Raw genomic sequence first — 13,376 nt, 5'->3', positions numbered from 1 at the left:
GGGGTGTATCCATGATGTGACCTGCTTAGGCAAGTAAGTGTGTGACAAGGGGCCCCACGCCTGCCCTAGTCTGAGAGATGAGGCTCCTGAGAGAAGCTGGGGTGAGAGTTGGGACTATTCACCTGGCCCATGATCAGGGATCGTGGGGGTGGGGGTGGGGAGCCACTGCACAGAGGTTTGGGTCTTCCCAGAGTTCCATCCTAGAAGGTACGATTGGGTGGTGGCCAAGCCAAGTGGGCAGAGGGAATTTCCAGGATGGCTGAGCTGGGCAGGGGAGAGGATGGAGGTCGGGGCTGCATTTGCAAGTTCCAAAGTCAGAGAAAGCTCAGGGTGAATGGGGAAAGGGACCCTGGAGAAGCAGGTCTGGGGTGGTGGTTGAAGGGGAATCTCTGATGTAGGATAAGGCATACCTTTCTCCCCCAGGAGAGAAAGGAGGAGGGCCACCCTGGCACCCTTACCAAGGAGGCTAGATCCCCAAGAACCCCCAAACGAGGCTGGTGCCTGTCTCTCTGCACTTAGGGGGCCAGGACATCTTCATGACAGAGGAGCAGAAGAAGTACTACAATGCCATGAAGAAGCTGGGCTCCAAGAAGCCCCAGAAGCCCATCCCACGGCCCCTGGTGAGTCAGGCTCTCAGTTCGGTGGGAGTGGGGAAGATCTGCCCGAAGTGGGCGCTGGGAAGCCCCCACACCACAGGACCAAGTATCGGGGCCTCTTCACAGTCTTTTGGTGCAACCTGGGGCCCTTGGCCTGTCCAGGGAAGGAGGGACCTCCAGTCATGCACAGGGGCCTCAGTCTCATGGAGGCAGAGGGGAAGGCATGAGGCAGCTGTGGGAGCCCAGGAACTTCTGAGTGAGGCCCCTCCTCCCCTACAGCGCTGCAGGCTTTCCCCGGGGAGGGCTGGGCAGCCCCTGTGTAACCGCATCCTTGTAACTCCGTGAGCTGTAGAGTCCCCAGGTGGCCCGGGCCTGGTGGGGGCTGGTGCTGGGTTCTCTGCTAGGCTGACTCCCTTGGCCAGATCAGGCCAACACACACCCATGTGTGTGTATGTGTGTGTGTGTGCTGGAGCAGGATGGGGGCAATACTTAGGTAACTCAGGTGAAAGTGTTAGTCACTCCGTCATGTCCAACTCTTTGTGACCCCACAGACTGTAGCCCACCAGGCTCCTCTGTCCATGGGATTCTCCAGGCAAGAATACTGGAATGGGTTGCCATTTCCTCCTCCAGGGGATATTCCTGACCCAGGGATCAAACCCAGGTCTCCTGCATTGCAGGCAGATTCTTTACCAGCTGAGCCACCAGGGAAGCCTAGATTACACAGGTGATGGTACCTAAATCATTAGCTTGTAAGTGGCAACCTGTTTTTGCATCCAGTTCATCCATGTCATCTGACTCTTTCCTGTTCTCCATGCTCTGGTCTAGGTTAGAAGTGCGTGTGTGTTTTCAGTTATTTATAATCATCTCTCTTCCCCAAAATGGGGCTCCCCTGGTGGATCAGATGGTAAAGAATCTGCCTGCAATGTGGGAGACTGGGGTTCAACCCCTGGGTTGGGAATATCCCCTGGAGAAGAGCATGGCAACCCACTCCAGTATTCTTGCCTGGAGAATCCAATGGACAGAGGAGCCTGGCGGGCTACAGTTCATGAGGTTGCAAAGAGTCAGACATGACTGAGTGACTAACAGTTTCCCCAAAATAGTCTTACAATTCAAGACACACATATATATAGTCAATGGAATAAATAAAACAAATTCCATAGAAAGAATGAAGAAATTTTGTTAACCTGAGGGCTGAGACAGTTTCTAGAGCTGAACTTTAGATCTGACCTTGAGCCTTCAGACAGTGGGAACAAAAAGAGAAGCTTGATGAACAATGGGCTGAGGAAACTTGGGGTAAGAGAAGTCCTTTCCTGAAGTGCCATGAGAGATGGTGTCTGGGACAAGGAGCCCGGGGCTGGGCCTGGAAGCCCAGGGAGCTTTCAGCAGGGAATCAGGCTGGCCAACCTCCTGCCTTTTTCCTCTCCCCGTGACAGTCTGCGGGCATTGGACGCCCCTGCCCCAGAGGGTGGAGTAGGAGGATGGATGGTCTGGGCTGAGAGGCAGCGAAGGAGGCCTGCCAGCCTGTCTGAGGCCCCTGCTGAGCGCATCCTTTGGCCTTCCTTTCAGAACAAGTACCAGGGCTTCATATTCGACATTGTGACCAAGCAGGCCTTCGACGTCACCATCATGTTTCTCATCTGCTTAAACATGGTGACCATGATGGTGGAGACAGACGACCAGAGCCCTGAGAAGGTCAACATCTTGGCCAAGATCAACCTGCTGTTCGTAGGCATCTTCACAGGCGAGTGCATCTTCAAGATGGTTGCCCTGCGCCACTATTACTTCACCAACAGCTGGAACATCTTCGACTTTGTGGTCGTCATCCTCTCCATCGTGGGTGGGTATGCACGTCAGCTGGGCAGAGAAGGCCTCCCCAGGCCAAGCGTCTCGCTCCCTCCAGCCCCTGATCTGTACTCAGTGCCAAGTACACCAGCTTCCTGCATTCTTTGCTCCCTACAGTCCTTCCTACCCCCACCCCCACAATCACACACACACATCTGGGAAGGCCACTCAGGCCAAGGGGCCAGCTTGGTAGAGGAGCCAACAGCCCCTCCTGGTCCCACCCTCCCTGGGGCCCTAGAACACAGCTCTCTGTTTGGAGAGCTTCAAGGGTGAGTCTAGTAAAGGGGATGGGGCCTGTGGGGGTTCCCTGCCTTCCCAAGGGAAAACCTTCAAGCCCAAGAAAGAGTCTCCAGAGTTGGGAGACCCGTGGCCCTCTAAAGTAGAAGTTAACCCTGGAGATGGACGTTCTGGAGTTGAGAATAGCCACCTGGCCACCCTGGAGTGTGCCAGGCTTCTTCAAACATCACTTGCCTCGTGCAATTCACCACATAAAGTCAGCACCAAGGCAGGGAAATCATTCAACCAGGGAGAAGCAGAGATAGGAATCCCACATAGTCTACTCAGGCTGATACAACAAAAATAGCAGACTGGATAACTCACAAACAACAGAAATCTGCTTCTCACAAATCTGGATGCTGGAAGTCCAAGAGGAAGGCACCAGCATGATCAGGTTTTCTGCTGAGGGTCCTTTTCCTGGCTCACAACCCACACCTTCTTGCTGTGTCCTCACAAACTGGAAGGGGTCAGAGAGCTCCCTGAGCCGCTTCTCTAAGGGCACTAAGCCCATTCATTTGGGCTCCACCCTCATGAAACTAAGCCCCTCCCATGGCCCACCTCCCAATACCATCATCTTTGAGGGGGGGAATTTCTACAGAGGAACTCAGGGGGAGGCAGAAACATTGAGAACAGAGCACACGCCCGTATCTGTTTGACCTCAGAGCCTTCCTTCTTTAAAGAACAGTTTTATTAAGATATACTTTACATAACACAACACCCACCCTTTCAAGTGTACAATTCAGTACTTTTAAGTATAGTCACATGCCTGTGCAACCATCATTATGCTCTAATTTTAGAATATTTTCCTTACCCGCAAAAGAGACTCTGTACCCACTGAGCTCACCATTTTCCCTCTCCCTACCAGCTGCCAGCTCAGTTGGTAAAGAATCCACCCTGGTTCGATTCCTGGGTCAGGTAGATCCACTGGAGAAGGGATAGGCTACCAACTCCAGTATTCTTGGACTTCCCTTGTGGCTCAGCTGGTAAAGAATCCACCCACAATGCAGGAGACCTGGGTTCGATCCCTGGGTTGTAAAGATCCCCTGGAGAAGGGAAAGGCTACCCACTCCAGTATTCTGGCCTAGAGAATTCCATGGAGTCAGAAAGAGCTGACATGACTGAGCAACTTTCAGAGTCACAGCCAGGCACCCCCTGGCAGCCACTAATCTAAAATTTTGAGGGACTGCCAAACTATTTTCCAAAGTGACTGCACCACGTTACAATCCCAAATTCAATGTAGGAGGGTTCCAGTTACTCCGTATCCTCACCAACACTTGTTCCTGTCTGTATTTTTTAATTACAGCCTTGCTAATTGGTATGGAGTGACATCTCATTGAGGTTTTGGTTTGCATTTCCCTGATGACTAATGATGATGAACATCTCTTCACGTGTTTATTGGTCATTTTCCTTGGTATATCTTGGTATATAACAGGAGAAGTATCTTGGAGGAATGTCTGTTCCAATCCTTTGCTCGATTTTTTAATTGACTTATTTGTGTTTTTATTGAGTTGTAAGAATTCTTTATATAATCCGGAGGCCAGTCCCTTATCAGATACACAATTTGCAGATATTTTCTCCCGTCTGTAGGTTGTCTTTTCACTTTCATGGTTGTCATCTCTTGAAGCACAGAGGTTTTAAAAGTCCAATGTATCAATACTTTCTTTTGTCACTTGTGTTCAGAGCCCAATCTGGACCCTGCCCCCACAGACCTCTGCCATGGGATAACTGGCTTTCATCTTTCTGCCATGTAGAGCCTCTTCAGTGACTCAGAGGGAAAGACAGGGGCCAAGAGAGGGGTTGCTGTGGCTATAGTGATGCGCAGATGTTTAGAAGCTAGAAGTGGGGTCAGGAAATGCTCCAGGAGGTCTCAGGCGGGGATGAGGGTGAGACCATGCCTGGTGGAACTAGAGAGGAGCTTTTCTCTAAAGCAGGTGTCAGGAGCTGGAACAGAGCCCTGAGGGACAGTCTCAAAGATTCCAGGAAGTGTAGACTATATTCAGGAACTACTGGTCCCAGAGCTTGTGTACCAGAGAGGCATGGTTAACAGCTCAACTTGGAGCCAGAGTGTCTGAGTCAAATCCCCACTTCTAGGTGGCAGCTTGGATAAGTTACCTCACCTCTCAGTTTCTGCTTCTGGAAAATGAGGGTGATAGTATCAGCTTACCTCCTAGGGTAACTGGAAGGGGTAAATGGATGTGTGAATTGCTCAGCCCAGTGCTTTATTGACAGCGAACACTTGACACATGTTAGTGAGTGACATTATTATTAGGTTAGTACAAAAGTAATTGCGGTTTTGGACTGTGAATTCTAAACCATTATAACTAGGCTTGAGCACATCTTTATTCATCAAAATAGGAGCCATTACAATCAACACATTTTTGCCAATGAGAAATGAGTGTTTATTCCTGTTGCACAAAAATCCATGCCTTGGGATTTGACAAACTCTTGGAAAGCATTTTCTGCCTCCTGCTGGTTGTGGAAGCATTTTCCCTGCAAAAAGTTGTCGAGATGCTTGAAGAAGTGATAGTGGGTTGGTGAGAGGTCAGGTGAATATGGCGGATGAGGCAAAACTTCGTAGCCCAAATCATTCAACTTTTGAAGTGTTTGTTGTTCAGTGTGTGGTTGAGCACTGTCATGGAGAAGAACTGGGCCCTTTCTGTTGACCAATGCTGGCTGTAGGTGTTGCATTTTTCAGTACATCTCATCGATTTGCTGAGCATACTTCTCACATGTAATGGTTTCGCAGAGATTCCGAAAGCTGTAGTAGATCGAATGGGCAGCAGACCTCCAAACAGTGACCATGACCTTTTTTGGTATAAATTTGGCTTTGAGGAGTGCTTTGGAGTTTTTTCTTGGTCCAGCCACTGAGCTGGTCATCACTGGTTGTGATATATAATCCAGTTTTCGTCGCACATCACAATCCGATTAAGAAATGGTTCATTGTTGTTGTGTAGAATAAGAGAAATTGACATTTCAAAAGGATGATATTTTTTATTTGAGGTCAGCTTAAGAGGCACCCACTTATTGAGCTGTTTCACCTTTCCAATTTGCTTCAATGTTGAAAGACTGTAGACTGGTCAGCGTTGAGTTTTGCAACTTCTCATGTAAGAGGATCAGCTTCAATGATCCTGTCAATTGGTTGTTGTCAACTTCCAATAGCCAGCCACTGTGCTCCTCATCTTCAAGGCTATCGTGTCCTTTGCAAAACTTCTTGAACCACCACTGCACTGTACATTTGTTAGCAGCTCCTGAGCCAAATGTATTGTTGATGTTGCAAGTTATCTGTGCTGTTTTACAACCCATTTTGAACTCAAAAAAGAAAATCGCTCAAACATGTTTTTTGTCTAACATCATCTCCATAGTCTAAAATAAATATAAAATAAACAGCAGGTAATAAGTCATTAGCAAAAAAAAAAAAAAACAAAGCAAGAAATGCACATTAAAATGATGTAGAACCTAGCCACATTTATTTAAAATGTATTCCAATATCAATGGCAAATTTCAATAATACAAAAACCACAATTTCTTTTGCACCAACCTAATATATGAGAAGTCTGGAAAGTTCACTTGGGCCAATACGAGGCAAGTATATTCCATTCTTTCTTCTATAACTTACATCCATGCTCCTTGAAACTCCAAACCTGGAGTAGTCAGCAGAGTCGGGGTAGGCAGGCCTAGCAGCTAGCAGGGGTGGGAAGGTCACAGGAAGCACCTCAGAGAGGCTGAGCTGTGACAGGTGAGGTGTGAGGAGTGCGCCAACGGCCTGGCCAGTGCCTCTTGTATTTTAGCATGCACACGAACCACCTGGACTTGTTAAAACACAGGGGGTCTGGGGCGGAGCTGAGATTCTGCATTTCTGATGAGGGCCCAGGAAATCCCAAGGCTATTGGTCCTCAGACCACACTCTGAGCAGCAAGGAGCTAAAAGTTCTAGAGTTCTGGTCCAAGCTAGGCCATCAGGGATGCTGAGCAAGTCTGCTGAGGCCCCCGAACCACGATCTGGATAATGGGCCTAGTATGGCTCTACTGTGCAGGTAGGCTCAGGAGACTAAGCAGCTGAGGGCTGAGAAGACACTGCAAAGGATGCAGGAACTGTGGGTCCTTTTGTGGACCATAAATGCAGAAACGGAGACTCAGGTGAGTGAAGGCAGGGTCCTTCCAGGCCCCAGGTGACCCAGGCCTCCACTCCCAGGCTCCTTGCTGTGCAGAGACCCCTCCCAGAGAAGCTGGGCTGGAGGGAGGACAGTGATGCCACCGGTAGCCACAGTCTCCGCTGTTTCCCACAGGCACTGTGCTCTCAGACATCATCCAGAAGTACTTCTTCTCCCCGACACTCTTCCGCGTCATCCGCCTGGCCCGCATCGGCCGCATCCTCAGGCTGATCCGCGGGGCCAAGGGCATCCGCACGCTGCTCTTCGCCCTCATGATGTCCCTGCCCGCCCTCTTCAACATCGGGCTGCTGCTCTTCCTCGTCATGTTCATCTACTCCATCTTCGGCATGGCCAACTTCGCCTATGTCAAGTGGGAGGCCGGCATCGATGACATGTTCAACTTCCAGACCTTCGCCAACAGCATGCTGTGCCTCTTCCAGATCACCACGTCGGCGGGCTGGGACGGGCTCCTCAGCCCCATCCTCAACACGGGGCCCCCCTACTGCGACCCCAACCTGCCCAACAGCAACGGCTCCCGGGGCAACTGCGGGAGCCCCGCAGTGGGCATCCTCTTCTTCACCACCTACATCATCATCTCCTTCCTCATCGTGGTCAACATGTACATCGCCATCATCCTGGAGAACTTCAGCGTGGCCACGGAGGAGAGCACGGAGCCCCTGAGTGAGGACGACTTTGACATGTTCTACGAGATCTGGGAGAAGTTCGACCCAGAGGCCACCCAGTTCATCGAGTATTCGGCCCTGTCTGACTTCGCCGATGCCCTGTCAGAGCCACTCCGGATCCCCAAGCCCAACCAGATAAGCCTCATCAATATGGACCTGCCCATGGTGAGCGGGGACCGCATCCACTGCATGGATATCCTCTTTGCCTTCACCAAAAGGGTCCTGGGCGAATCTGGGGAGATGGACGCCCTGAAGATCCAGATGGAGGAGAAGTTCATGGCGGCCAACCCATCCAAGATCTCCTATGAGCCCATCACCACCACGCTGCGGCGTAAGCACGAGGAGGTGTCGGCCACAATCATCCAGCGGGCCTTCCGCCGGCACCTGCTGCAGCGCTCGGTCAAGCACGCCTCCTTCCTCTACCGCCGGCAGGCGGGCAGCAGCGGCCTCTCGGACGAGGACGCCCCGGAGCAGGAGGGCCTCATCGCCTACATGATGAACGAGAACTTCTCCCGCCGCCCCGGCCCGCCCTGCAGCTCCTCCGTCTCCTCCACGTCCTTCCCGCCCTCCTACGACAGCGTCACCAGGGCCACCAGCGACAACCCCCAGGTGCGGGCGTCTGACTACAGCCCAAGCGAGGATCTCGCCGACTTCCCCCCAACCCCCGACAGGGACCGCGAGTCAGTCGTGTGAGCGCAGCCCAGGGAGGGGGGCGCCCGCGCAGAGCATCGTGGCAAACCCAAGGGCAGCCGCTGGGCCGTCCGACCTTTGCTTTGGGCTTCGCGAGTGAGAGAGGAGCCTCGCCCTGTGGACCGACCAGGCAGTCCTGTGCACCGCGCCGATGGCTGGAAGCACTTGGCCGAGCTGTTCGTCTGGGGTTACCAGTCCTGGGGGCCGGGTCTGGTCCGGCAGCGCCCTGGGGCTCTGACCACCACCTCTGTCCCAGCTGCTGAGACAAAACGCGAAACCAAGACTATGTTGTGAATGGGCTTTCATACATTTATTATATTTGATATTTTTTTACTGGAGCAAAGAACTAACATTTTTTTTTTTCATGGATGGATCGGCAGCGATTCACACTGCCTCTTCCTAACTCTGAACAAGAGTGTCTGTGGAGTTGCTGGGGCCCTGCTGTCAATGCAAAAGTGAGATCCGGTGTGGGTCCCACGGGCCTTCACTGCCTAGGGGCGGGCAGAAAGGGGGTCCCCCCCGCCGCTTGGGCTGAGGTGCCAGGAGGGCTGAACCCCTTCCCATACAGACGTGCGCGCACTCTCACACTCACAGAGGCCAGACACAAGCCTCATGTGGCCTGGACTCCCCGAAGTGAGCAGCAGCCCCCAGGTGGGATTCTTGTCAGCCAGGGCTCACTCATTGCCCCATTTCCCCCTGTATGTTTATGCAGGCCACCCTGGAGTCAGGCCTATAAATACAACAAGCTTCCAGAAGAGAGCGGCCTGGCTCCCAGGGCTTGTCCTCGGCACTGACGTTGCCTTTCTGCCCTGTAGAGCTTGGCCTCTGTTAGAGTATTAACAGGGAAGGGCCTGAGGGAGGCACATACGTCCTGCCACCCAGCTTGTCCGTGCTGCCCAGCCTGGCTGGCCCTGCCCCAGCAAGAGCAGGCTGAGCCCGTGGGGTTGGGGTGAAGAACCCACTCCACAGCCCCCAGCACGGTGCCCTCCAGCCTGCGTGGAGAGTGGAATCCGCTGTCATCACCCAGGCTCTGTCTCCAGACCTTTCTGCCTCTGCCCAGGGCTGAGGGGGTGCCCGTGTGGACCCCAGCTCCTCTCCAGCTGTGGCAGCACAGGAGTAGGGAGGGCTACCCAGGCCGCGTGCACGGAAGGGGCTGCAGGACGCTCAGGAGGGGAATGGACCCCAGGTCTCCTGGGAAAGGGAGTCGAGTGACCCTGGACCAGCGCCCCGCCCCCCACCCCGTTCAGCCCGGGGTCCTGGTGGCACCGCACTCGGGACCTCCTGGGGCAGGGTCCAGGCTGCCCACGGGTCTTGTGAGCAGGCCTTTTCAGGGAAAAATACTTTTTCTAGTCCAATTACCACCACCCTCCCCACCTCCCACCCCCTCCCCCCTCGCCCCACGCCCCCTTCCCGCCACAGGGCCTCTTCAGCTGCTGACAATCCTACTGAGCATATGCAAATCTTTCAATGTAGAGAACTGTCGCCCTGAGATGACAGTGGTGGCTGGTGGAGGCTGTGCAGGCAGGGGCTCGGCTGCCCAAGTCCACTCTCCAGCAAAGCCGCCCTCCACCCGGCGGCCACCTCACAGGCCGCCTCTCGGGGCAGCCCCGGAAGCCAGAAGCTGGCTGTCCTAACCTACCTCGCCGAGCCGTCGTCGGGGGGCCGGCTGTGGGGAGCTGAGGGGGAGCCGCCAGCGGCGAGTCAAGTATTACCGTTTCTTCCTGTCACTCGAGTTCCCTGGGTGGCGGCCCCAGCCGCCCCCCCGCCCCGCCCCCAGTGATTTCTCTTCTCTCATGCTCCCTTGAAGTCTGGCGTGGGACGTGGTTTTAACTGTCCCAGCACCACTTCTCTGAGTGGAAATCTTATTTTTGTAGCTCTCTGTGCTGTGCTGTCAAGGCTGGGAGAGGTGTGTGCCCTCCGCGACGCCTGGCACCCTGCATGTGCAGGGAGGCCGGCCGGGCTGCAGGCCCAGCTGACCGGAAGGAGGCCGGGGTTGGTGTGCGGGGACAGCCCGGGAGCCTGAGGCGGCTGCCGGGCCAGCCACGGACTGCAGCCCATGTGGCCGAGGGCGGGGCCGAGCTAGACCGACTCCTTAGCTTGTACGTGTCTCTCATTGCTTTTTTCCAGAACTGCACAGTGACCAGCAGGGTGAGAGCAGGAGGGGAGGACACAGGAGGGAGGGAGAAGCACCAAGTGCCAGCCGTTGTCTGAACCACCCAAGCACTTCTCACCAAACTTCGTGCATAAATAAGATGCATATTTTTAAAACAAACCAATAAATGGCTTACAGGACCTGGTCTGGACTCTGTCCATTTTTTTAAGTATAGTTGATTTACAAATTGATAATATTGTGTTAGTTTCTGGTGTACAGAAAAGTGATTCAGTTGCACATACACACATATATTTAGGGGGGGGGACAGATACCTGTAAAGTTGGTGTGTGAAGAGACATGACCCCCAATGTCATCAAATCCAACCTTTGTTTTTGCCTCTCCCTGTCCCCTTCAACTTTATTCAGTGGAGATAAACTTCCTTGGCCCCAGATGAAAACCAGGCCAGCCCTGGGGCTTTTCCACTCAGTTCTTGGTGAAACAGCAGCCTTCAGCCACCCTGCGTTGTAAATACCACCTTAGCTTCCTTCTGAGCATGTCCAGTCCCATGACAGCCAGAGATGGGGTGGCTGGACAGGCACCATGTGGGCATCTTCAGGCTTGCGGGGCCTTCTCCCGGTGGTCTCCCAGCCCTGGGGATGCACTCTTCCGGGTGCCCCAAGACCCCTTCTTTGCCCATGGGTACCCGTGGGTCCATTCACCTCTTCCTGCCAAGCCCCTGGGCTCCCCCAGTAGCCCTGCGCTGGCGGCTCACGCAGGCCCTCTCCGCCTGCTGCCTCTGCCCCACCCACACTGGCCTGCCGCCCGGCCTGGCAGCCCCGCGCTCCACAGCCACCACCAGAGCAGCTGGCCCACAACCCTGCACCCAGATCCCAGAGCTGGACTCAGATCCCTGTCACTGGTCCACCTGAGTTTTCTCAGCCCCAGGGGTGCCCAGTCCTCACTTGAAAAACAAACTTACGGTTACCAAAGGGGAAAGGTGGGGGTGGGGGAGGATAAATTAAGAATCAAGGATTAACCTATACACACTACTGGGCTTCCCTGGTGGCTCAGACGGTAAAGAATCCACCTGCAACGTGGGGAACCCGGGTTCGATCCCTGGGTCAGGAAGATTCCCCTGGAGGAGGGCATGGCAACCCACTCCAGTATTCTTGCCTGGAGAATCCCCATGGACAGAGGAGCCTGGTGGGCGACAGTCCATAGGGTCGCAAAGAGTCGGACACGACTGAGCGACTCAGCACAGCACACGATGATCCACAGGCACCCGCCATAGAGCACAGGGAACTCTACCCAATACTCAGCATTAGCCTATACGAGCGAAGGATCTGACAAAGAATGGATGTATGTACATGTATAACTGAATCACTTTGCTCTACACCTGCAACTAACAATAACCTAACGCAACACTGTAAATCACCTAACCCTCCAACAGAAGACACTGGCCTGGGAGGTGGCAGGCTGATCCAGAGGGAGGCAAGAGGGGGCCTTGCGGTCATGCACCACCGCAGCTGTCACCCGGCCGCTCTGGGGCGAGGCAGGGGTCCAGGCTCCATGAGGGACGGACGCCGGCTCCTGTGTCAGAGGGAAGGCATGCGGCCCGGGATCTCAGCCCTTGGCAGGGACAGAGATGCTCCTGGACAGACGTCAGCTCTCAGCCTGGGGCCACGGCCCTGGCAGCTCCCTGCCCCGTGCCGGCCGCTCTTCCGCCTCAGCCCTGACGGCCACGGGACTCGGTGCCCGGAGGCTGGGAGAGGCAGGGAGACAGCCTGGCACTCAGTCCTCCAGGTGGAGATGGAGCGGGCAGCGGCCGAGAGCCAGGAGACGCCAAAGGCCACCTCTCCTGGGCTGGGGGTGCCACGGTATGGACACCCTTCAGCGCTCTGTCCTGTGTGTATGGGCTCCCTAAGGGCTGGGGAAGGCCAAGCCAGCACTTCCTACCACCCTCTCCAGCCCGGTCTGTGCCCGGCACAGACAGGAGCCCAGGGACGTTAAAACAAGAGACACGCCACCAATCCAGCTCTTCAGTACCCACCAGGTTCGCCTGGACCCTCCTCCATTTGAACCCTTCCAGCCTTTCTGTCCTATGCGACCCCTTGGCCCCGTTTCTCAGCCACATTTCTACCTTCCATTCCTCCTTCTTCTGGAAGGAGGTCACCTACATAGAGGGCATGGGCAGATTCACACACAGGGTAGCCTTAAGGCACAGTAGCCAGTGTCCGTGTTGAGGAGGGGGCAGGTGTGCCCACAGGGAGATGCCTGAAACCCTAAGACTGAACCTCAGGCTTCCTGTCCCAACCACCGTGGACCACGATCCTGGGGATGGGGGAGGCAGACAGAGCAGGGGTGGGGGGCAAGGGCCTTGGTTTAGAAATGACACTCAAAGCCTGGCAGCTGCCAACCTCTGTCTGGGGGGGACCCCAAGAGGCCCCCACCCGAGGCACCTCTCTCCTGGGGGTGTCCCAAGTCAGCGTAAATGGCAGGGGAGGGGCTGGGCCAGCCCAAGCCCAGCACGTACAATCACCACTCTCAGAAGCACTTCCTCCCATGCCAGCTCACGGGGCTGGCATCCATGGTCAGCTGCCAGGCACCTGCTGCCAGAGAGAAAAGGCCCATCACCGCAGCCTCCATAGCAGCATGAGCCGGCTCGGGTTCCAGAGAGGCGTGCAGATCACAGCAGAGCCCCCTTCTCCGGACGCGGGCCGAGCGGTGGCGGTCCATCCCGTGCTTCTGCCCCGCCGTCCTCTGTGTCTGGCCGCCGTGGGCTGAGCCTGCCTCCAGGATTTGCTCTTGGAGGTGTGTCTCCTGGGGACCATCTGTCTGCCACTCACCCTCTCGGGCTGCACTTCCTGGACAGCCAGGGGCCAGGCTGCTTCTGCGTGTGGGGCCAAGGGAGGTTCTGCAAGGACAGAGGGCAGGGAGGGCTTGACCAAGAGGAGAGGCCGGCTCGATGGAGATAATTGGGCCTCCTGTATCCTGAATCAATCCATCACATTTATAGTCTTCCCTCCAGACAGGAGACAACGAGGATA

At 54.8% G+C, this 13,376-nt stretch overlaps 1 protein-coding gene across 4 annotated transcripts in view; it reads left to right on the top strand.

The window, feature by feature from the left end:
• The window catches only part of SCN5A (sodium voltage-gated channel alpha subunit 5), a 100,260-nt gene extending 90,675 nt beyond the window's left edge, over positions 1–9,585 (top strand). For 2 of the 4 annotated variants that reach the window (XM_065933021.1, XM_065933022.1), the window contains exons 25-27: positions 516–620; positions 2,163–2,433; positions 7,000–9,585. In XM_065933021.1, coding sequence (XP_065789093.1) covers positions 516–620; positions 2,163–2,433; positions 7,000–8,240 — 1,617 coding nt within the window. In that variant the 3' untranslated portion in view covers positions 8,241–9,585. The remainder of the gene's footprint in view (positions 1–515; positions 621–2,162; positions 2,434–6,999) is intronic. The other 2 variants (XM_065933019.1, XM_065933023.1) reach the window with 1 other exon arrangement.
• Positions 9,586–13,376: the final 3,791 nt, after the last annotated feature.

The sequence above is a fragment of the Muntiacus reevesi genome, chromosome 4 (genome assembly GCF_963930625.1).
Source record: "Muntiacus reevesi chromosome 4, mMunRee1.1, whole genome shotgun sequence".
Classification (NCBI taxonomy): Eukaryota; Metazoa; Chordata; class Mammalia; order Artiodactyla; family Cervidae; genus Muntiacus; species Muntiacus reevesi.
Note: the sequence above shows the minus strand (reverse complement) of the source record. Positions and strands in the feature narration are given on the sequence as shown.